We start from the raw sequence: 23,710 nt of genomic DNA, 5'->3' as shown, positions 1-23,710 counted from the left end.
CACCAGCCCATATACGTACTGCTCTTTGTAGCTGACGTGAAAATACTTCTTGTATAAGGTACCGAGAAAAGCATCACTTTTCATCTTAAATTTGTTATAAGAGCTAAGAATGTTCCCTTAATTTAAGCAACGTGGCTGTAAAGACTAGAGCTGAGTATTGTTTTTTGAGTGGGAAATGTAACACAATTGAATAGCCAGCAGGTCACCCGAATTCAGTCCAAGATAATTTTGTTATAGAGCGAACTTTTAAATGCGACAAGTGTACACGAAAATGATTTGGATCGTTACTGAGAAGATAACCAGTGAATGACAACTCAATTCGAAGAAATCAAATTGTCTATACGAGTGTTTTCTCCGCGGTGTTTGCAGGCGTTCAAACAGCTTGTTAGATACATCTTTTTTTAACGACGAAAGAAGCGTCAAAAGTGCTAGGTGAGGAAAATATGAATCAATATACGCCTGGCGCTGTGTAGGCGGTTTGCACGCGCATTTGTCTTCACTGATTTCTACAGGGTGGAAAATTACGCTGGATAAGAGAGAAAAATCCCTGAGCTCAAATTTTTACCATTTTTCTTCTCTTCTGAAGATCTTTTGAAAGAGAATTAGTATTTTTTTTTAAATATAAAGCATATATATGAACCGTACTTTCAGTAATCAAGCATCGTTTTCCTCCTCCTCCTTCCTTTTTGGTGGGTACGGGGTTTGTAGCCCTTCATTGCCAGGTCGCGCCACTGGGCTGCCCATGTTATTAGTTTGCTCAATGTTTATTGTGACTCAGTTTTTATTTCAATACAGTGTTACCTATTTTCTAGCGGATTATATATTACATTTTCATAACTATACAATTGTGTATATACAGTATACCGTACTGTTAAAGAACCCAGCACGAGTTCTTTAAGTGTTAATAGAACTCAGAATATGGGTAAACATGTATAATACATGCTTTAATCTTCTGCATTTTTATTTAGAGTGATTTATCTTTGGTATTCCCGGTGAAAACTATATTGATGCTCAACAAATTCGCTAACCCGGCACGGCAGTGGTCCCGAACGTGGCGGATTAAAGAGCACCTACTATAGTATATCTTCACGATAAAGAAGATATTTCACGCCCTGCATCTCTGTGACTATCAACTGCGTACAGGATATTCTACGCCACGCTTTCTTCCAGAAAATTTTATTCGGAGGGAGGAGTCAAAATGTGAACGGGTTGCCCTGGAAAAGTTCTCTACACAAGAGTGGTATATAATCGCAGTTTAATTTATCGTAGTTCTGGTGTAAAGTTTGTGACTGGACAACACCGGGGACGGAGAGGAAGGACCCAGGGATATAATGGGTTGTATACGGGAGCATATGGAGTATAGTATGTCTCGTCGCTGCGCCTCGAAGAACCGCGATGTGTTAAAACCACAACTTTTCAGGAGGAGCGAAAAACATCCCAAGCTCTTAAAATTTTGACAAATAGACGGAAACACTTGAAAAATATAATAAAATTGGTTATGCGTATAGTATGCACCGGACATTGTTGTAGCTTGCTTCAACAATATTATATTACTATTTTTGTGTTTACATAGCACCTTTTGCGCCTTTATAAGCATATAGAGAATTTGTATACATTAATCAATACGTACTGGATGAGAACTTGAAACCTTTAATTTGAATCTATTGTTGTTTTCATTGTTGTGGCGAAACAATTGAATATTCACTTATCACATTATAAGGACGCTGCCTGACAGCTTTTAGGTTTGTTTGCACGGCATAACTCAATTTCGACAAAAATGTCACATAGCGGTTCTTCGAGGCGCACCGACATACCTAATACGTATTTTTATAGTCTAGCTTATACTCACCCAAACTTTACTAAAGAACGAGTGGATATAAGCTATACTTTTGAAAACGCTCTACCACATACTCAAAAAAATTCTAGCATTATATCACTGAGGAATCACCCCTCCCCTTCCCGTTCTCAGGAGTATACCTCGAAAATACACTGTTCTTCAGGAAGGTTTATTTCTGGAGTTGTAAAGCGACAACCTTAAAATTGTATCCTGTTCAAAGTGGTTTTTGTGCTACATTTTCCGACCCATGTAGATACAAAATTTGAAGCGAGAAACAAGCAGAAAGCGGCACGCGTTTTGCAAACGGAGAAACACACGTATAGAGTGGAATACTGTTTGCCAAAATACCTTGTGGTAGCATTTTTCAAGGATATAACGTAAATTCACGCAAACATATTACTCAGGTATTAGGTGTATAGTAGAGTTGATTTGGAGAATACGTAAGTTACACACTTGTTTTTCATTAATTGGCTTCACATAAAAAACGATCACAAATACATAAGTCTTGGTTATGTATTATGTGTGAAAAATTAACACGCATTATGTTCAAAATCTTTATTTTCTCATTATAGTATTGGCTCAAGTTCTTCGATAATAATTACGATAATCATGGTTTTCCTGATATCCTGTTATGCGACCGCACGGTTTTTTGCCTAACGCTGTATTACATTCTGCATTTCTAAGCTTGTTCAGTGACACGTGGCATTCTACTAACACAAAATAATATTTTAAGAATTGTGGGATTGGCAAGAAAATATCTTTTTTTTTGAATAATTGTGAAATAATTAGTAATTATTTCATTAAAACATTGTTTAAAATATCACAATTGAAAATCACGATGGGTGGATGTACTTGCGTACGGTAGGTTGAGAACCACACTTTGTCGTTATTTTTTTGTTTCCGGCAACAACAAGTATCTAAGCTTCATAAGTTATTTAATATTGTTTCCTGATGTTTAATAAGAGACTTGTCTGAAGATAAGAACATAAAAAGACAATGAATCTGTTGTGGTGTTGAAATAGGTCGTTAACACTTTCAGTTGCTCGGTGTTCGTTGAACTGGCTCCTAGCTACGTTCAACTCTCTCTCTCTCTCTCTTTCTTACTACCCACTTTTTTCCCTCTCTTTTCTCTGAAGCTTCAATAATAATTTAATACTGTATCTTCCACACTCAAAAAAATCGTGCATCCTACTCTTGTAACATGGTAATAAATATTAAATATATTACAGCGTTGCTGAGTCCATTTAGGGTTATTCCAGAATCTGACAAGACAGGGTTTGTAATTCATTTAATTCAGAGCTATTGAACGAAGCAGGATAGAAGTTAGAAGTTTTTTGACTTGGAAATGAATTGATCGCGATTGTCTTCCGTTGTCTTTGCCTCAAATTCCGAAATGAAATTTTTAGTTCTACGTTGTACGATTATGCTCTTTAGGCTAAAGGAGACAGATGATTAATGAATGTGTATCATTATAAAGTAACTAGTGGAATGACAAATGTAGGAGGAAATGGGAGAACCTGAAGAAAACCTACAGACGATGTTGTCCGCCACAAACTTGTATGGCCGGGAATCAAACCAGGAACCCCTCGCATTAGAGGTGAACGCTCTACCCTTGAGCCAGAGATGATGTGAGTCAATGAAAACTTGACTCGCGACCCACCATGAATCAGCAATCACCGTGACTCACTCGTGAGATAATTTTTCGAAAAACTTGTTACCCCCACTCCCCCCCCCCTTTAGGATATGTATTATAATGAAAGCGATATGGTATTCCAGTTGGGATTAGGGCCTAGCTATATACTAAAAGTAATTTCATTTGGCTTAGATATTGACCGTGATGATCACGCACACATACTTACATTCAATTGTTTATATAATAATTCATATATTATAAGTGATTCAAAAATATACAAGTATTCCAGTAGTTAGCTCCTGTAAAAATGCATAGGCTGTGTCTCGAAATCCAAGTAGTATGTCCTATTGCTACTATTGCAATTACAAATATCAATATCCGAAAGTACCTTAAGTTCTTTTCTTCATTTTTAGATGTACTAATCTTAGGAAAGCAAAAAGAAACAAATGAAAAAGGGAGAAAAATGGAAGCCATAAAAGTAAAACGTAGGCAAATTTACCAGTGCACAGAAGAGGCAGTCTACAATGCACTGAGCATTACACTGGGTCGTAGTGGGTCGGTGGGTCACAGTGGGTCATGATAGTCGGTGGATCATGGTGGGTCACAGTGGGTGTTGGGTCGCAGTGAGTCATGCCCTGTCCGCAGTGGGTCCATGACCTACTGACTCACTCACAAATCTTGACCGACTCCATCTCAACACTGAGTTACTCTATGCACTCGCGATCCCGAGCTGGAGTCCCAAAAGTGAGCGTGAACGCAGTTGAGGTGAATGGGCTCGAGCCCGAGTGAGCCCACGCAAAAGGATAACTTTGGCACTCAATCATCATATCTGTGAATAGGTGTTTTCGTATAGGCCTTTTCCGTCGTTTACTCGTGTTATCTCTGAAAAATATGACCTCCTCACGTACAGAATGAGTTTGAAAGGAAAACCCAGGAAAAACCTCACTCAGGATGGCTGGCCTGAAAACTTTTACAAATTTTTGACCGACTGCCTTCATCGGGAATAGAACCTGGAGCCACTCGCACCAAAGGCGAGAGCGTTACGCCACAGAAATATTTCTTTTGCATTTTCCACTATGGTAATATCGTATGTGACTCATACGGAAGTATTCTTTACAACTGAAACGTAGTCTAATAAAATATTCTTTTCGAATTGATTATAAGCTTGGACGTGTTCGATTCACCACGTGTAGAACGGAAGGTGTGGTTGCTTGCACGCCCATCAGAGGAATGCTTACCGAATTCTTGGTCCAAGGTTTCTTCCCTGAAATTGGCCAGAGCAGAAACGTGAAACTGGTTTCTCTAGAAGTTCCTCCGAGCACCTTTGGACGTTACAAGACGCGAGAGTGTGCCAAAGGTGTGGTTCTCGCAATTATAATTATCAGATACTTGTTTTTGTGTGAACTTCTATTAACACCAAGTTTGTACAGGGCAGGTTTTTAATGAGTGCGAGAAGATATTGTGGCGTTTGTTTTCTTCAAATAAGTCGAAAATAAGTTGGAGTATAAAAAAAATAAATAAAATAAAGTTAATTTCGCATTATAGACAAAGCCAAGCCATTTTCTGTCTTGTTTTTCGCAAATTGCTCGTGTGATTGCTTACTTCGAGTCCCACGTTTTTTCAGTGCGGTCTTTAGGAGCTTGTGATTCTACAGGAGTACCTACTCTACCTAGGTAGAATCCGGACCGAGGCACAAGAAACATTTTGGGCAGCTCTAAAACTCAGAGATTCAACATGTGTCTCCCAAACGTTCCAGATAGACTAACAGACATACTAGCCTCTATAGATATTGTTAATTTCAGTAACAAAATTTTCCATCTTTATTTTACCTTGTAATTTTGGTTAGATAAGTAATAATAATAATAATAATAATGGAAAATATCTACAGTGGGATTTTATGATTGTGTACTCATTTAAGCAGTTTTATTCTTTAATATGTTAAAACTTTTTTAAAAAGTTACTTACAAGTCTTAGCCCTTAATATATTTAGTTAATGTTCTAAGTTCTTAATACAGTGAGTTCAAAAAGTCGCTTTGCAGTGGATTATGGCAAATAGATACATAAAACACTTCACTACGATAAATGATGAAAAGGGTTTATCTTAGCTTGAAGATAAAGTCAATCTTCCTACATATTTTGCGAACACTTGAAGTGAAGATTGGTGATTTTCTTAGTACTTTAATAGTTTTAGGTCGATCCTGATACTGTTTAATGAATACTGTTGTACCACTTTTCAGTGAATAGTGTTTCGCATATTCCCTATACTTGTTACGCACACGAAACGCGTGCTCAAAAAAAGTAAATAAAGAAATTAAATAAACGTGTCGATCCATTGTTAAAACACACACACACACACACACACACACATATATATATATATATATATAGTTGAGAGTTCAAGTCTCTAACTTTGTTCCTGTGTTTGGGACATTTGCATAACATAACATTCACAATGTTACACTCACTTTCTCACAATAACAAATAGAAATACCTAAATCCACTGCGTAGCGACTTTTTGAAGGCACTGTATATGTTACGTTCAATCAAGCAAAATTATTAATATATTCTTTACGAGATTTTTAATTCTTATTAGGGGAAAGAGGAAAATATGGAAAACAAGGCTGTATAAAGTAAAGTAAGGGAATAGTATAATTATATAAAACATTCAGTTATTCTGTTTAATCCTTTCTCTTATAATCTAGTGGACATAAATGCTTCTGTTCTTTCTATCTTTCAAGCCTTTATGGCCCACGTTTAACAAATAGGCCTATAATTACACAGAACACTGATTTGTTGAACGATCCAAATTATATCCAATAGACAAAGGAAACAAGCTAAAAGAATTGGTGAAATTAAGAGGAGGACACAGTGTTATCCATCACGAGCTTTTCATAACGTGGGATCAAAATCAGGAATTCTTTGCACCACAGATGAGTGTTGTGCTACTAAACTACCAATTGACTACAAATTAAAAAAAAAAAAAAAAAACCGGTGGTTTCAGCATCATCGCCAGCAGAGGCACCGTACGTATCTGGTGCATGTTTTATTTATTTATGAAAATTGTAAGGTAGTTGTGGACTTTTACTTCCGACTGTCCATAAGCGCAAAAGGCCAGAAGTTTACTAAACTACTGGTAAGTCTTTCTGCAGTAACTTTGAGTTAAAAGGAACTATTTATCCCGCAGTAAACGTATAATGGAGAAAATTACGCTTGATCATTTCATAATTACATTTAAAAGCATCTTAACACTTCTTCTTAGAGGAAGTATGCAAAAACCAAATGTTTTGTATTTGCGTTCATTAGAATTAATTGAGACTTCTGGGAATCCTGGTTGCAGTCAACGAAGTCGCTCTTCATGTTAAGTGGAGTTCAACTGCGAGACGGTCGCCCGACAACTCTTGCGAAATTGGTTCTGGTGCGCGAACTTCGCTTAGCAGCTTCGACGGTGCTTGATGTTAACCTTCAAATGAAGGCGAGACGTGATGTGTGTTGTTGAACGAATGGCACTTTGCCATGCATTTGCAGCATGTACATTCGGGTTTGGTGTGTACTGTGTAACCTCGCAGTGGCGCATGAAATACTATGTCCTTTTAAAATGTTTTGCCTACTCATGACACGATCGTACGTAAATATTAGTATTTCTATATGCAAATACTACACGACCATTATAAACATATCATCAAGTACTCGTATGTTACATGAAACGTCTCTTGATATTCAGGTACTTCGGATTTTCCGTTTTCGTTTGTTGTGGCTTTTATGCAACTGTGTCCTCGGTACCAGCTTTGATACTTCCTTGTCTTCTCTTAACCTTCTGGACGTTCTAAAGTCTTACACCGATATCTCTAATATCCACAGGACGTTGAGTAGAAATTCTTGGTTGTCCATTGATGTTCTTGGTGTGATGTGTATAACGTTCATATTAAGTGGGATTTCGGAACATAATTAACTAAAAGATAAGCACAGACAAACAGCCATATCTTATACATTGAGTATAAGCTTAGTAGACTGCTACATGTTTATAGCGCATTTTAAAAAACATATCTATAAAGTACGTTTTGAAGATATATTTTATTTAAACATTAATGATTATATACTATATACATCCGCTTCTAGTAGGAAATCCAGGGGGAATCCTCCCATACCATGCACCTTTGTGCTGTCTCTTGAGAAAAAAAAAAATGAAAACCTCCACTAAAATAGGGAGGCACGGTGGCTCAGTGGTAGAATGTTCATCTCTAGTGCGTGGGGTCCCTGGTTCGATCCCAGCTCGCGCCAAGTGGTCTCAGTGGTGGACAAGCACCGTGTGCATGGATTTTCTCAGTGTTCTCCCGTTTCCTCCCACTTTATTCATTCCACTATTGCATTCATTTCTCACCATCACTGACTCTTTTCACCTAGCCGGAATAACCATGGAAGTAAAACTGAAATTTAATTTATTTTCACCATTAAAATAGTGCACGAGGTGGCATAGTTTATCATAATAAGAGATTTCTACGCTGCGGTAAAACTCCAACATCGCATTTATTTTCAAAAAGTATTCTAGCAAAATGACGGAAAATTATAAGTAGTCTGAATTAAAAAAAAAAAAAAAAAAGATTAGAGACTAAAAGAAGCATCATGATAAGATACAACTCATCAGAGATCAATCTTGGAGACGGGGATCTATAACGCTGAAATGAACAGTAATGTTTTTCCCCAGTAAAATGATCCAACATCAAATGTCGCTTTCAAAAGCGCTGCATATTGAAATTTCTTTTCAAAGTTCCAATTAACTGGACTCGATAGCGTTACAGTTCATAAGGGACTATGTGGCTATTATGTATGATAAAATGACGTAAAGAGTATGGATTAACGAAACACAATTCAGGTTATTACATTCTTTGTAGACTGTTATATGTTCCAACCAGTAATGAGTCATTCGGTACAAAGTAAGATAGATATGTTTGAAGTTTCGACTTGCAAAATTTTGGAATTTCTTAAGCTGGAATTTGAATTACGAATATGTTTTCGTTTGAAGACATAACTGATTCCCAAACAAATCTTAAGATAGAGTGAAGACAAGACGTGTAGTTTGTGAATATAGTTGATTTCCAAAGAATGAAAACATACAACGGAATATAAGGAGGAGTAACATAAGTACTATGAGAATAACGGTTATCTACTCCATTTTAAAAAGAAAAGACATATGATTAAACTGTGTGAAAGTTGTTCCCTTTCCATATGGACGTTCTTAAATATTCTGCAAATGTGGTTGATTCTTGATATAAGCTAAACTCTACGGCCTTCCGCTAATCGCTTCATTTCCATGTAAGAATTGTTCTATGTAATATCGACCGACAAGTACGTTCTTCTTCATCTCCCTTTTCCTTTTATCACATCTCTAATAAGACAGCCGAGGCTAGAGTTGCAAAAATGCCGTGTTTTATGGATGATTTTTTTCGATAAGCAGCATCTTTTAACCCTTTTTTTTTATGGCCTCTCTGTTCAAGTACCACTTCCGTTTCCCTGTAGTGGATTCTACAATTAAAGAAAGTACGTTTGCGCATCCAGTACTTGTGAGTCCTATGTTCAGTTCAGTATTGACTGTCTTGTTTTCAAACTGGCATTGCATTTTTTCCCCAACAAGTGTATTATGCAACCACCATACCCCAAATGTCGTTTTGGTTGCCTAACCATCTTATCAAATTCCCGGAGGCTATATAATACAACTTGATGTATATGTTATACTGGTTACTTCAAATGTAATTTGGCAGAGAAGAAAAAAATCAGTAAAGTAAGAAACATAAAACGAATGAACAAATTTGATTGTTTCAAAATTCCACTATAGAATTCCGAAGTTCATTTAGTTTTTGTTCATTTCATTTCTTATTTTTGGTGCAGCTAGAAACGTAACTAATGTAAAATCATAAGGAAAGTAATGTTTCTAACTGTTTCCAAAATAAATAAACTTTGGAATTCTCTAATAGAATTTTGAAACAGACGGACTAAGTTGGTCACAGATGCCGAAAGCCCAGAAATCTAATTCCTAATCTTAATTTTCTTCGATTAAATAAACTAACTGTTTTTATGTGCTTTGAATAAATGCATAATTTCATCAGGTTTTAATCTCTGAAGTAAATCTAATAATAAAACCGTAATAACTTTGATCTTATTGTATTTAATAATGTATATGATGCAGAGGAAAGGCGCAAATCTGTTGAGAAGTATCTTAAGAATCAATGAGAACAGATTAGATAGATAAATGGAAATGTGCAAATATAACGGTTGAATGGTTTTATTATGGGAAATGCAATAGTTACATCATAGTTAAGCTCATCCTCATCATTCCGCTGTTGAATATATTCCCAGAATAAGTAAGCATGCATTTTGTATTTTTCTTCTGCATTTTGGTCTTATCTCCTTCTCATTAGTGTGAATACTCAGTGAATAAATGGAACGAGCCCACTCTCATTAACGTGCTCTCTTAACTAGGCATTAACTTGCATAAAAATTCAAAATATACAGTGGTCATATTACACGGGTAATATTGTCCGTCAGTGATGAAATCTTCATTTGACCACTTTGTGTTATTTATAAATGCTAAAATACTATTTCTGGATTTTTCCTGGCTCAATAAATGACTGCTGCAAGTGGATATTTGAAGCAGACCCATATTTAACATTTTTCACGCATCGAGCCATTAAGAAAATGCTTTCGTATATCAGCAAAGAGTGGTAGATTTTGAGATAGTGAAGTGAGTAATCAATATTTAAGTACGTTGATAAGCGTTAATAATTGTAGGTAATTCCGGAATTTAATCCACAACAGACATGTTTTGAAATTGCGATTTAAAAAAATACAGTGTTAGTAATGGAAGAAGAGAAATAATGAATATAAATTTATAACTGAAATGATAATTAGCAGTTCTTGGCCCCTACATGATTTAAAGTACGATAAAAATTTTATAAGTAATTTTGAATTTAAAAAAAAATTAAAAAAACTTATTAGTAGATTACACATACTGGATTCAAAAGAATGGTTCGAAGAGCCTACGTTCGATCTCAGCCATATTTGTTTGTGATTGACACTATGATGTCCGTGGGTTTACTCAGGTTTCTTCTGTTTCCACACTGAGCGTACTTGCCACGAAACCAAACCAGAGTGCATCGTATTTCATTTTTAACAATAGATCAAATTTCGCATAGTCTTAATGCTGAAAAGTGGACGCTGATCTCAAATCAATCAATTAATCAATTGATTTAAAAGTGTGTCAGCCCATCTCTGCGTTTGTGCATGAAAAACGAAGTTCAAATCCCAAATTCGATTTTTAAAAAAATCATGATACGACTTTCTGAACTCCTAGTGCAGGTCACAGCTTACTAATTTTAATACATATTTTAATGTATTGCTTTCTATTATATTAGAAATTAATAATTGTGACCTTTCAGTGTACCTTGCAAGCGAAATTTAATGTATGAGGTGTTGAAAGTATATGATTTCACAAATATGTTAAAGAATGTAATTTAAGATCATGAATGAATGAAATTGTGTTTAGAAGTTTCATTTAGAAAATAAAGGAGAATTTACATTGACTTAGTAAACTGGAAGTTAACAGCTTCACAACTATTGATTGGTTGTGTATAAAGTCTTTTACTCATTATCTGCTGGTTTTGTATTAAATTTTAACTAGCATTATTTACCCGCTTTCTGGATTAAAATAAGAAAAATATAGTCACTTTTTACTATCAATGAAGCGCTCTCTGATATCGGCCATTTTGGATCATTTTCATATATCTCCCCCTCACCTTCCCGAAGATACGGGAATGAATTTGGATTTAAACAGCATGGGAAGTGTAAATGTTCATCGCAGTGACCCCGAAAACTGTGAATTCGACACGAATCTCGGTCATATATATATCCCCCTCTCCAAAGTTGCACCATCAAAGTGATATGACAAAAACCATCTCAGGCCCGAACCTCATCTATGTTGAAAATTTGATCGAGATTGGTCGGATAGTTCAAGACTTATTAAGTCACAAACATAGTCACTTTCATTTTACTTATATAGATTTTTAAATGTGTCTATGAAGGAAACGAAACATTGCTAAAACGGTAAAACAGATTAGTAATTATAACCGTTTGCTTTATTCAAATTTAATTTTTATTTAAGTTACATGAACTCAAAGCCAATTACTTTAATACTTCAAATATGTAGTTAATACAAAATAAATTTATATTGTATGCTATATAATTTCGTCAATAACAAATACAATACACGGAAATTAGGTATGTTATTGTAATATTATGTATAGTGCTCTCAACGAGTCGGGTCGGGTCGGGTTGAAGACCGACTGACCCGACCCGAGTAGCCTGACCCGACAACCCGACCTGTAACCCGACCCGAGCTGACCCGACTAGTCAGGTCGGGTCGGGTCGGGTCAACCCGACCCGTTTGAGAGCACTTTTGAGAGCATAATTTATGTATGTCATATTTTAACAATACATATTGGCACATATGACCTTCGAATAAAATAAATTTAATATACAATATTAGAAGTTTTTATATTAGTAATAATAAAGAATGTCATTCTCTTTAGAACTGTTATTGAATGGGTATTAGTGAATATTAATAGCTAAATAATATGAACTAAAGTATGTGATTTCCGCGGAAACTTTGGAAGTTTCACTTTATTTTTTATTATACGAGTACGTGCTACAACTATACTAAATATTTTTTTTTCTTGTTGTTCTTGCAGGCGAACGTCCTTTCCCATGTAGTTGGTCTGGTTGTGGTAAACGATTTGCTCGGTCGGATGAGTTAGCACGACACACACGAACACACACGGGTGAGAAGAACTTCATCTGTCCTGTCTGTAACAAAAAGTTTATGAGGAGCGATCATCTAAGGTAAATATTTTGTTTTCAATATTGTCATATATTATCATGTTAATAATAGCCTTTGTTTGATCATAATTGGAGCATGAATCAGCTTTCCCACAAGAAAGGCTTTAACATCTCCGTTTACACCTGAGTGACAAAACATGGTCTCTGTTGAACTATATACAGTATCTGCTGCTTTGACCTGAAAATTTTAAAGTGTGACTTATGGCCGTTCAATATCTGAGTAATCAGATAGTTAATATGTTTGTGGCGAAGGTGGAAATGTTTTCAGAACCTCGATCTATCTCATTCTTATACCATTTGGCAATTCTTTGAATCTCACATAGCCAATTGGCTTCTTAAGGTAACTGTGAAGGTTCGACTGTCACCAATAGATGGCACAGTACGTTTTCTGTACTGTATTTTGTAAGGAGCGACAATATTGGCAATAATTAAATCAAAATCAAGAGATCAATATTCAAACTTTGTCCAAAGACAACTTAAATATACAAGGTGCACATCAAAAGTAGGCTATGTCATGTTTCGTTTTATTTTCCAAGAACAAAGAAATACAGGAAACTAACTTGTATCTATTTCTCAACAAACTCTTCCTCTTTATTGATACACAGTTGTAATCGCTCCGTCCATTTTGTGTAGCATGTAGCATAGTCATCTTTGGGGGTACATTTCAGATACTGAAAAATAGCTCTTCCCAGGGATAATCTACTGGCAAAATGGCGTCAACGAAGAGAATCTTTGAGGTTCGGGAACAACCCGAATTACTCGGGGCTAAATGTGGTGATTAGGGTGGATGTGATAGAAGTTCAAATACCGTGATCAGTCAAGAATGAGGTCACAACATTAGTACGGTGTGGCGCTGCATTTGCCATTTGCGGTCGTTTCTCAATCAATTTGGCAAAAATTCTGCATCCAAAAGTGTACGAAAATACTCGCCTGTGATTATATGACCTTTTGGAACAGGGTGGGACAATATCACTCCATAGGAATCCCAGAAGACGGCGTACATTACCTTATCATTGAATGCCACCTGACGAAATTTGTTTGCGGGTGGTGAATCAGTGCGTTTTCACTGCACTGACAGCCTTTGTGTTTCTGGCTGAATAATGGAATCTATGATTCGTCCATTATCACAACACTTTCCAAGAAATTGCGTCCTTCTCTTCTGAAGCATATCGAATTGGCAACACATGATCATGATTGGCAACACATGATCGCACGTTTGGATTTTTTTTTTTAAATCGTCATTAAGCATTCGTGGAACCCAGAGAGAAGAAACTTCCTTATGCCCAGTTCGTTTGTAATTATTCGTTCTACTGTTCCTATTGTAGCCTCAGTGTGTCAGAAATCTCCTGCATGGTGACACGTCTCTCTTACATGATGACATTTTCAACACGGCCGATGTTACTGTCAGTTGATGCTGTTTTTGGACGTCCAGACCTCTGCTCATCTTTCACACTCGTTTACCCTACTTTGTAACTTTTTTTAATTTTTTTTTTTTTTTTTTTTTTTTTTGTACGCATCCTTCAATTGCAACGAGTATCGGGTGCACAATGTCCATCTGCGGTGAGGAATTTCACTATTATTCGTTACTTTGAACTGAAAATTCCATGTCCCCAGGCAGTATCAGAAACACGTCTTACTTGTTCAGGTTGGCTGAATTTAGATTTAAACGGTATCGAAAATGTCACTGTTCTTCACAGCGATCTCGAAAGCTATGGATTCGACACTGATATTGGTCGTTTTCCATCATTTATAAATGTTCCTCCCCTCCCTTAAGTTGCACTGTCAAAGTGATATGACAAAACCATCTCATGTCTGAACCTCACCTATGATGAAAAATTCATCGAGATCAGTTAGGTGGTTGAAGAGTTATGAAGTTAGAAAGACAGTTACTTTCATTTTTATTTTTTATGTATATATATATATCTCCCGCCTCCTCCTCCCCTAAGCTGCACCATCAAAGTAAAATGACAGAAATCATCACAGGCCCAAACCTCATCTATGCTGAAAATTTGATCGAGATAGGTCGGGTGGTTCAAGAGTTATTAAGTTTTATTTATTTATATATATATTTATTTATTCTAATTCCCCCACTTCCTCCTCTCTTAAGTTCTACCATCAAAGTGAATAACTAAAAACACTCCCAGGTCCAAACCTCATGAATGTTGAAAATTTGATCGAGATCGGTCGGGTGGTTCAAGAGATTAAGAGTCCATAATTTAGATAAGCTATATATTCAAGTTGTCTTTGGATAAAATTTGAATATTCATCTCTTGAACTTGATTGAGTTACTGCGAATTTGTCGTTCCTTAAAAATACATTGGAAAGATAGGAAAAACGTGCTGCCATCTGTTATGATTAGCGCTCCTTTAAACTTGCCTTAATTTCAGTGGTAATCAGTATTATAATTGTAATATTTCGATATATCGTCGACAGCGTCACAAAGTGTCGTATCTCAAAAAAATCGAAAATTGAGATATTTTACTATGTGGTTGCATACACTGACTTCTACAATTTCCCAAAACGACATATCTGTAATGTGCGTTGTTTTGACGGTGGTGATGACGTCACTGTGTCGTATCTTAAGATGAAGCATATAAACCATTTTCACAAACAGTCGTATCTTGAGTTACGACAGTTTGTGAGCAACAGATCTTTCGCAACTGGACAGATACGCCTATATTCAAAGCAATTGGTTTATATATACAAAGTGGCCCAAAAGTAGGTATACAGTCCCGTACTAATAAACTCATTGCTTTTTATATCATTTCTTATTGTTATCCACTTAGTTTCTTTATCATTTGTTCCTAATGTATTTTTACTTATATCTTAAGCTCGGAACAGCCGAAGCAAATAAACTTATAAGCTAGAATGTTATACTTGATTAATGCGGGGCTGTATACATATATATTTACATGGCATTGGGCGTCCTCAGGTTGCGGATCGACATGACATGACATTTTTGAGTTTTACGTCCCACGGTTATGCCGGTTAGGCTAAAGGAGACCGTGAATGAAATGAATGAAATAATGGAATGAAGAAAGTGGGAGGAAACGGGAGAACCCCGAGGAAACCCACGCACACGCTGTTTGTCCACCACAAAGTTCACTTGGCGGGATCAGGGTTGGAACCCGCGACCCCATGAACCAGAGGTAAACGCTCTACCACTGAGCCACCGCGGCCCCAGGTTGCGGATCGAGGAGAAGGCCTTTAGATATAGAGGTTAGCTGCGAAGATACTGAATAAGCAGTCGCGGGCAGACAAGTAGTGACCCTTTAGCTTGGGGGTTTGGGTGAGTCTAACAAACTCATCCTGTAATAGAAAAAAAGGATACTTTTCAGAAACAATCACAGAAGCCTCGGACCAAGACTGATAACTTGGCACATCAGCAAAAGAAAATGGACATGAGATTTGGAACATAGAATATTAGAATTGTTTATAGGGAGGCGCGTTAAAATCCGTAACGAATGAGTTAGAGAAATGCAGGATGGACCTAGTAGGAGTTCAGGTTGGTTGCTATGATGGGGTATGCGGTGCAAACACGTAAGAACATCAGAGAAATTTCTCTCCGATTCTTTGAATCTAGGTATGGATAAAATTAGGGAGATTCAGTCCACAGTGCTCACATCTATTAAGCACTGTGGCAGTAAATTTGTACCCTCGCAACTTGAACCGATAGTTAAACTGCCAAGAAAAAATAACCCATATACCGTTCATTGTGTTGACAGAATCGATGTATGAGACTAGATCTCTGTCCCAATGTCTGTATTCTGTCAGTTAGACGTGACGAAAATGGAGATCCAATCAATTGGACGGAAATGCGCGAAGCGAAAGTGAACAAAGGCTATCCAAACTGCATTCAGTTTAAGACAAGTCATTTTGAGGACACTTACATAACTATTTCCCTGAAAAGAACGCAGATTGTATCCACCAGATAGAAGTTCCTACTTTGCAGACTTGTCAAAAATTATCGCTCCAGAGAAGTACGAGGACTCGTTTTGATTGATTGATTGATTTTTAACGCTCCTTTCAGCAGCGAGGCTATATGAGACGTTCACCTACTGATTAACGTGCAATCCGAACCACATGAGCTCCCGCCGGGAATCGAACCCGGGTCTCCCACGCCTACGAGGACTCGTTATCATTGTGTCCGGGCCCAACTCCAATCATTCGAGACCCTGAGCATGTTCAATTTTACAGAAACTTACCACATTAGCCATCCTTCTCAAGTGCAATATCAAAGCATGCAATTTGCAAATTACTTTGCAAGATTTTATATTCTGGCAATGGCAACTTGATAGCATTATTTTATGTTATGGTTAGTATGCTCTTAATATTGTGTTTCTTGTGTGTTCTCAGGAATTTCGTTTTACCCTTAAGAATCTCAGGAAGCATTTGTTAAATTATTTTGTGTAATAAACACGAAGTTTTTCAATAAAAGTGCAATATATTCCGATTGTTCATCTATTAATGTAGTTCTCAGAATAAAAAATATGCGTCGTATCTTTCATACAAGAGAGGATTACCATCGTCACAAACTGTCGTATCTCTTTCCCGCCAAATTTTCCACAAGCCTTTAGAAGCAAATTCCATAAAACTTTCTACACTGATTTCTTATGACTTAAGTTATAACTTGGTAAATTTTCTTTCCTTTCGGTAAAATAGATTTTGAGTTATGGCTGTTCAAAGTTGTGTGAAAACCTAAAAATCGCTCTCCTGAAAAGTTTAGAAAACTGAGATACGACAGTTTGTGACGCTGTCGACGATATAAGGGAGAGTTTTGTGACTCTCAGCGTAGAAAGTAAACAAAATGAACTCCAGAAATCCGAGTTCCGTTAGAAACATGTTCAGTCAACTTATGAGGTTTGTAGTATTGGGAAGAAAAGCGTTACAATATTTTTGAAAGTGACTGTGACGAATTATTTCATGAGATAAGTTTGTTGCTTTTGCGTTACATTCAGTGTTACTTTCTCATATATATATATATAAAGGCAAGTTTAAAGGAGCGCTGATCAGAACAGAGGACAGCACGTTTTCCCTATCTTTCCAATGTATTTTTAAGGAATGACAAATTCGTTTCTTAAAAATATATTGGAAATATATATGATTGAGAATTTTCCAAGAGTGAATTTCCAGAAACTACTATTTGAGATTGGGAGTTAAGTGCCATTAATATTCTCTTTTACTCAACTAGATAAGATCAATGTATCAGTGAATATTTACAATTCCGTAGAGTGCTTTCTGTTTCAAAGAATTTGTCATTGATTCAGAACTAGTTTTCTATTTCTTTAAGTCGAGATAGCTTTGTTATTTTTCAAACTTCATATTTTTCTTGTAAAAGTTGAAGGCAGTATGTATTGTTATTCAATGAAATTTACTACATACTAGAGTGCCATGGCAACTGAGAACGGAACTTCTGATTATCGGTTATGGATCTGCTTAAATCTTAAGACTGGTTTCTCACAGATTATTTAGGTATTGCAAGAGATAGAGACAAAGTGAAACGAAAAGGATGTAAAAACTGACAATTGAGTGATAAATTTTAATTCCATTAATTTTTCTCTTACTAGCCCAGTAAAAATAGTTCGGCGAGCTGAAAAAAATCTAAAAAAGCTGAAATTTTCAGGATTTGCTCTTTGTATCAAACACAGTCAGACCTCAAAAGTCCCAAAATATCCCATGTGAGCTTCATCCTCAAAATGGTGGTCAAAGATGGCCGCCTTCCCGCCTGGTTTTCTATTTCAGCCTCTATATCTGGCAAGCCAATAACGATATTTCAATGTAGAAAACACCATTTTACTCTGCAGGAACTGCACTTTAATTTGGTATATAATACATTTAAATAAAATCACACCCAAAATGGTTATTCGTGATCGAAATTGATAATTTCGGCATTTCAGAAAGGCATTTTGTAGTATTTTGCTTTTATGCTCCTAAACCATTAGAAAATCGTAAAAATATGTTCATATATTTTCGATTGTGTGTTTCATGGGCTGCATTTTAAAGAAAAGATCATCAAAATCGGATCACAACTTTTCGAGATATTTACTCCGTTGTGAGCCTAGCTGTTAGCGGTGATTTAAAAGAAAAGCACTAACTGAGGGTTAAACATATTTTTTTATATTTAGTTCGCCCGGTACTCGCTAGATGGTAGAAAATGTGAACACCTAATTTTTAAAGAATCGTCAAAATCACATTTTCACTTCGAAACATTTCATTTGTGAAGCATATGCATGAATATTAATAAAGCTAAACATGTCAGTATTCTGAAATAGTTTAAAACAGCATACATCATTTGAATAAAATCGTGTGAAATAAAATAAGGATTCAAAGATGATAGGTAAAACGATTGATCGTCATCTTCCTCATCAGACTCTTTATCCAGTTGTGAGTTTGTGCAATAAATTCCTTCACAAAAAGGGCAAAACTTAAAATAATTAAGGTTGGCACTCTTACTGTATATTCATAGGTTTCAACATCACAAGCTTTGCGAGGAGTTATTTTACACTGACAGGCAATCAAATTAAGTACTTCTTCAGGAGCTGGTGGAAAACTCGTTGGAATAGGAGAGAGTCTGTCTTCTTTGATGGACCATCCTCAGGGGTGTAGCCAAGGGGGGGCCCACCGGGGCCGGGCCCCCCAAAATGGTTTCCTGGCCCCCCCAAATGACCAGCTTTTAAAACATCATAGTAAAATTATCTCGCTTCATTCATTTAAAAGTAACAAAGTTCATTGACAATTAATAATTTATGGTAAAATAGTAAGGAGAAATATTGTTTTTTTTTTCATACCGATCGAAAAATAATATAGTATCTCTTCCTTATACCGATCGAAAAATAGGATACTTTTTTTTCGTGACAGCAGATTACACAATTTACTGCGATTTATATTTGAGAGTTTGAAGACAAACGTTTTAACAAGGTACTACAAAAAAAGCCATAAAACAAAGGTATTAAACTGATTTGTAAGTACAGCATATTTTTATATGCTTTAAAAAGTGTTTTAAAAGACATAGAGGATGGAAAATTTGGCGAGAAACAATGCTTTTATTCAATTTGGATTTCATTCGCTCTCTTTTATTTCTATTCAGTGTAATAAAATAATTATGTTTTTTTAAGTCACGAATAATAAATATTTTTGTCAGGAAACTGTAAAGAAATTAAGTGAAATTTCAAAGAAAATCAAACTTGTGTAGATAGGTTCTGTATACAAGGTACTAAATTTAAATATAAATGTAACCAAGAAAGGTTTTGTTTCTTTTTCACCCACCACCTTCGAACATTGATATGTCACCTAACCTGGAAGATAAAAAATAGTCCCCATCAGCATCGACGACCTTCTGAAAACGTTCTGGAAGGCCATGGAATCCATCGCGGTAGAACTTGGTGGGCCGTGAAACGAAGAAAGTATCAGGTGCATTTTGGACTTTTAATAGGGATTAGCGTCCTCTAAGGCGATTGTTCAAAGAATGGAACAGGTGATAATCGGACGGTGCAATACGCTGGGAATATAGTGGTTGCAATATTGTTTCCCATCCAAGGCGGAAAATGGTGTCCTAAGTCATCTTAGCCACGTGGGACTTAGCGTTGTCCCGTAAACGAGGACGCATTTGCAATTCAGAAGCGATGGCTCCAGAGTTTTGAGTTTTTGTTGAGCACAGCTCAACTGCTGACACTACACAGTTGCATTGATACTCTGACCAGCTGGTAGCAGTTTCCGATGCAGAATGCACCAAACACACAGAAGGACCTTATTCTGGCACAGTGCTGGTTTCGGCTGTTTTGAAATCGGTTCATGGGATGCTAACCAATGATGACGGCGCCGTGGAACTTCGTATAGGACACACTTTTTATCACATGTCAACGCCCTGTCCAGAAATGGCTCCGAAACAGTAAATAAACACAGGCGACTGCCGCGTTGCCCTCTGGCCCGGAGTCAAAATATGAGAGACCCATTGACCCAACTTGTAGTGCTTCACAAGTTGATGGATGTGCTGCCGAATGTTTTTTCCACACACTGAATTGTAGTTCCAGTTCCTCTTTGTACATGTGTTGGTCTTCTGGCACGTGGTGTTTTCGAGTGTTTCGTCATCGTCCTTAAACTTCTTAAACCATCGCTGCAATGTCCGCGTCGTCACGACACCCTTACCAAAGGCCTGGCATATCTTCTGTCCCGCTACAGCGGCGTTCGACCTCCATTTGAACTCGTTCAGCATACATGTCCCATGTCCCATGTTCCCTCTGTCTTTAGGCAAGTTCACGGTGTGTCTGAATTGCCACAACCAGATATACTCACACCAACAACTGACGTTCGCCTTATCTACCCTCGCATTCAACTCACGGTGTGAGGTCCAATTGAACACAGACTTCCACGTAAAGGGACAGAACTTTCTTGGTTACCTTTACAGTTATGCACAAAAGTATAGCGTTTGGTCCCGGGCGGTTGTTCTTAATTAAGCATAATAAAAACTATCTTGAATATAATTTATGGATAATAATAATAATAATAATAATAATAATAATAATAATAATAATAATAATAATAAGAAGAAGAAGAAGAAGAAGAAGAAAAAGAAAAAGAAGAAGCTAAAATAGTGTTTTTAGTTTTCCAGAAGAAAACAAAAATTTTCCTTTCTTTCAGACCTCAAAAACACTAGCAGCAACACTTTTTTTTGGCTTTGTACATTGTAGCTGGCCCCCCCTCAAAGACGACGGGCCCCCCCTACACAAACCTGCTGGCTACACCCCTGACCATCTTCATTCAGTTGGATCCATGTTGTTTCCCAACCACTGTTGCACTTGCAGATAAACCCGAAGGAAATGTTGAGAAGCAGCCGCACTGGTTGCTGGTAAACTTGCTAGTTGAAAATTAGAAGAAAGGTTTTTGCGAACTTCCCTGAGAGTGTCTAGTAAGGATGCTTTACCATCTCCATAAAGTCGTAGTAGGAAAAGTTCTCAAATTTCAGTAATACACTATAGTGTAAGATGGTTTCATTGAAGGCTAAAACAGAAGATCGGAGCACACTATCCTTTCGAAGTAGCTTATAGGCAGTTTTGTTTTCTTTTCTTTTCTGAAGATCGCTAATGAGGCATCACATCCAGTAGCCAAATGAAGAAAAAGGAAATAGTCCTTCAATGGTCCAAGAGTATTTTGTATTTCGCCAATATGGTAATATTTTCTTTCAATGTTGCCCATTATTTCAATGTTGCCCATTATCAGTTTTACAAAAAAATAATTTCGTTCCAGGATGTCCACAAGTGATTAAAATGGGTGGAAAGTCTGAGTCAGTTCGTTCAACTGCAACAGACCTATGGTTTCAACTCAAAATTTATTGCCGTTCTGCAAATTAGAATATCAACATCCCCACCCGCTCGGTACACTGTTTTCTCACTCTTACTAAAATATGACTTTTTGCCTCCATGTTTTCGTGGTAGGCGATGGTTACAGACATCTTCGACATTGTCCTCTCTTTCTCAATACTCTTAGTAGTCTACAGTTTTAGAAGTATAGTTATCAAACACTATTGCACCGTATTGAGTGAAACGTCGTTGTACAAAGCCCACATACTTTTCACATATCGCATCGTGGATGTACGAATTGGTCCAAACCATTTCATGAAGAAGAAATTTTCTATCTATTACAGACATAAAATTTTGCGCTGCTCTTACACATGGCTCAACAGTTTCAACTACAGTCGAAAGAGTGGGTTTAGCACTTTTTCTCATTGACACCTCATCAAGTAGAGATAGGGGCATCGGTGCTAATTCATATTTGAGATACTCTTGAAGATTCTCCCTAGAATGAAGTATTGCTGCAATTCTACTGAAGAGCTGCAATGGGTTGATAGACACAGTTTGCTCTCGAATTTTGATGGTATTGTTTGGAGCAGATATAGGAATAGCTTTTTTCTTCCTTTGTAGTTTTACAGTTCCAAAGTAACCACCTATCATCTAGTTTAATGACGCTTCACCGGTCTTCTTTGCTTGATCAGAGTTTGTCTGAGTGTCAGAGATTAAACCCTTGCAATGTTCATGAGTAAGTCCTTTGGTGCTGTTTTCAAAGGGATCATGAAGGGATAACCAGTCCGACATCTTCTGTAGATCCTGATTATCCGTGTCTGGCGGGAATGTCGACATGTTCTGAAGACACAAAATGTTTATGGCGAAAGTTTTCTACAAATAATAATCTTGTAATACTTCAGTGACTTTCATGGTGATAGGAAACTACAGTATCCATCTAGCTAATTTTGAATCTGTTATTTCTCAGCTTTGAATTATCCCTCCAGAAATTTCACTGATTTCATTAAAGTTTGTTCAATGATCATATCTGATGCAGCCCCACTCAAATATCTATTTTTCTGCGAATGGTAATATATCCTTGTTCTGTAAAATTTGCTGTGCTTCTCAGGATTCATTTTCTCCTTCAAAGCCTCTATCTGCTGAACATACAGATGCACACATTTAGCACGAAAGTGGTGATCAGCTGCGTGGAAGTACGGAAGCATTGATTTGCTTGCATGCAAATGCAATTCCCAATCTCCAGTGCGATCCGCTTGAATGTATAATAGTATGAGGTTGAACTTGTTCGAGGTATTGTAACCACGACGAAGGATACGAGAATTTGTGGTTCTTTTTTCAGGAGGTATACTTATTCTGATACTCCCATGCAATGGAAAGTTGCACGACCGTCTAGTGTTCTCGTATTGCCATCAGCGATATTAAAGATCCACTGAATGAAATGTAATAACAGTTGTGGAGCACAATATGATATACCTAGGTACTTGAGAATTCGTATCGTCGAATCTCATTATAACTTGCACAAATTCCAAGACATTGAAAGAGACTTGGACTGCCGAGAACCAAAATGACGTAGGCTGTATACTCCGATAGCAAGTTGATTGGGAGATATAAAAGTTCTGGGTCTACATAACGAAATAATAGAACTACATATCATACTCTGTTTTCGGGCTATCCTGAGATCACTTTTCTTTGGTAATGTCACTTTTTCGACCATAGGTTTTAGTGATGGTGGGATAAGATCAATGTGCTTCTCAAAGATTTGTTTTGCTTGAGGATATGGCACATTATCAGATATTTTTAATTGAATATTTTCTTGAATTATTTTTGCTGCTATTAATACAATCCGAGCTCTTTCACTTTCCTCGTTCTTTTCCCTCTTCTCATACCAAGCATTCTGCAGCAGTCTCTCATTTGCTCCCTTGAAAGGTAGAATAGATTCCCTCCCATAACAAATGTACCTCCGTGTAACGATCAATCGTTCGCCAAATCTCCTTTTGTAGTTTTTCATGTTTTGTAGAATAAATATAAATAAATATAAAAAATAGAAAATGATATTTA

At 36.8% G+C, this 23,710-nt stretch overlaps 1 protein-coding gene across 1 annotated transcript in view; it reads left to right on the top strand.

Moving 5' to 3' along the window:
* The window catches only part of LOC145666483 (uncharacterized), a 206,507-nt gene that overhangs the window by 169,482 nt on the left and 13,315 nt on the right, over window positions 1-23,710 (top strand). Inside the window, exon 2 of the mRNA XM_081733745.1 lies at window positions 12,209-12,359. Coding sequence (XP_081589871.1) covers window positions 12,209-12,359 — 151 coding nt within the window. The remainder of the gene's footprint in view (window positions 1-12,208; window positions 12,360-23,710) is intronic.

This window comes from Thermobia domestica, chromosome 12 (assembly GCF_964235325.1).
Source record: "Thermobia domestica chromosome 12, izTheDome1.hap1.1, whole genome shotgun sequence".
Taxonomy (NCBI): domain Eukaryota; kingdom Metazoa; phylum Arthropoda; class Insecta; order Zygentoma; family Lepismatidae; genus Thermobia; species Thermobia domestica.
The sequence above is the reverse complement of the archived record's forward strand: the minus strand, read 5'-3'. Positions and strand labels throughout refer to the sequence as shown.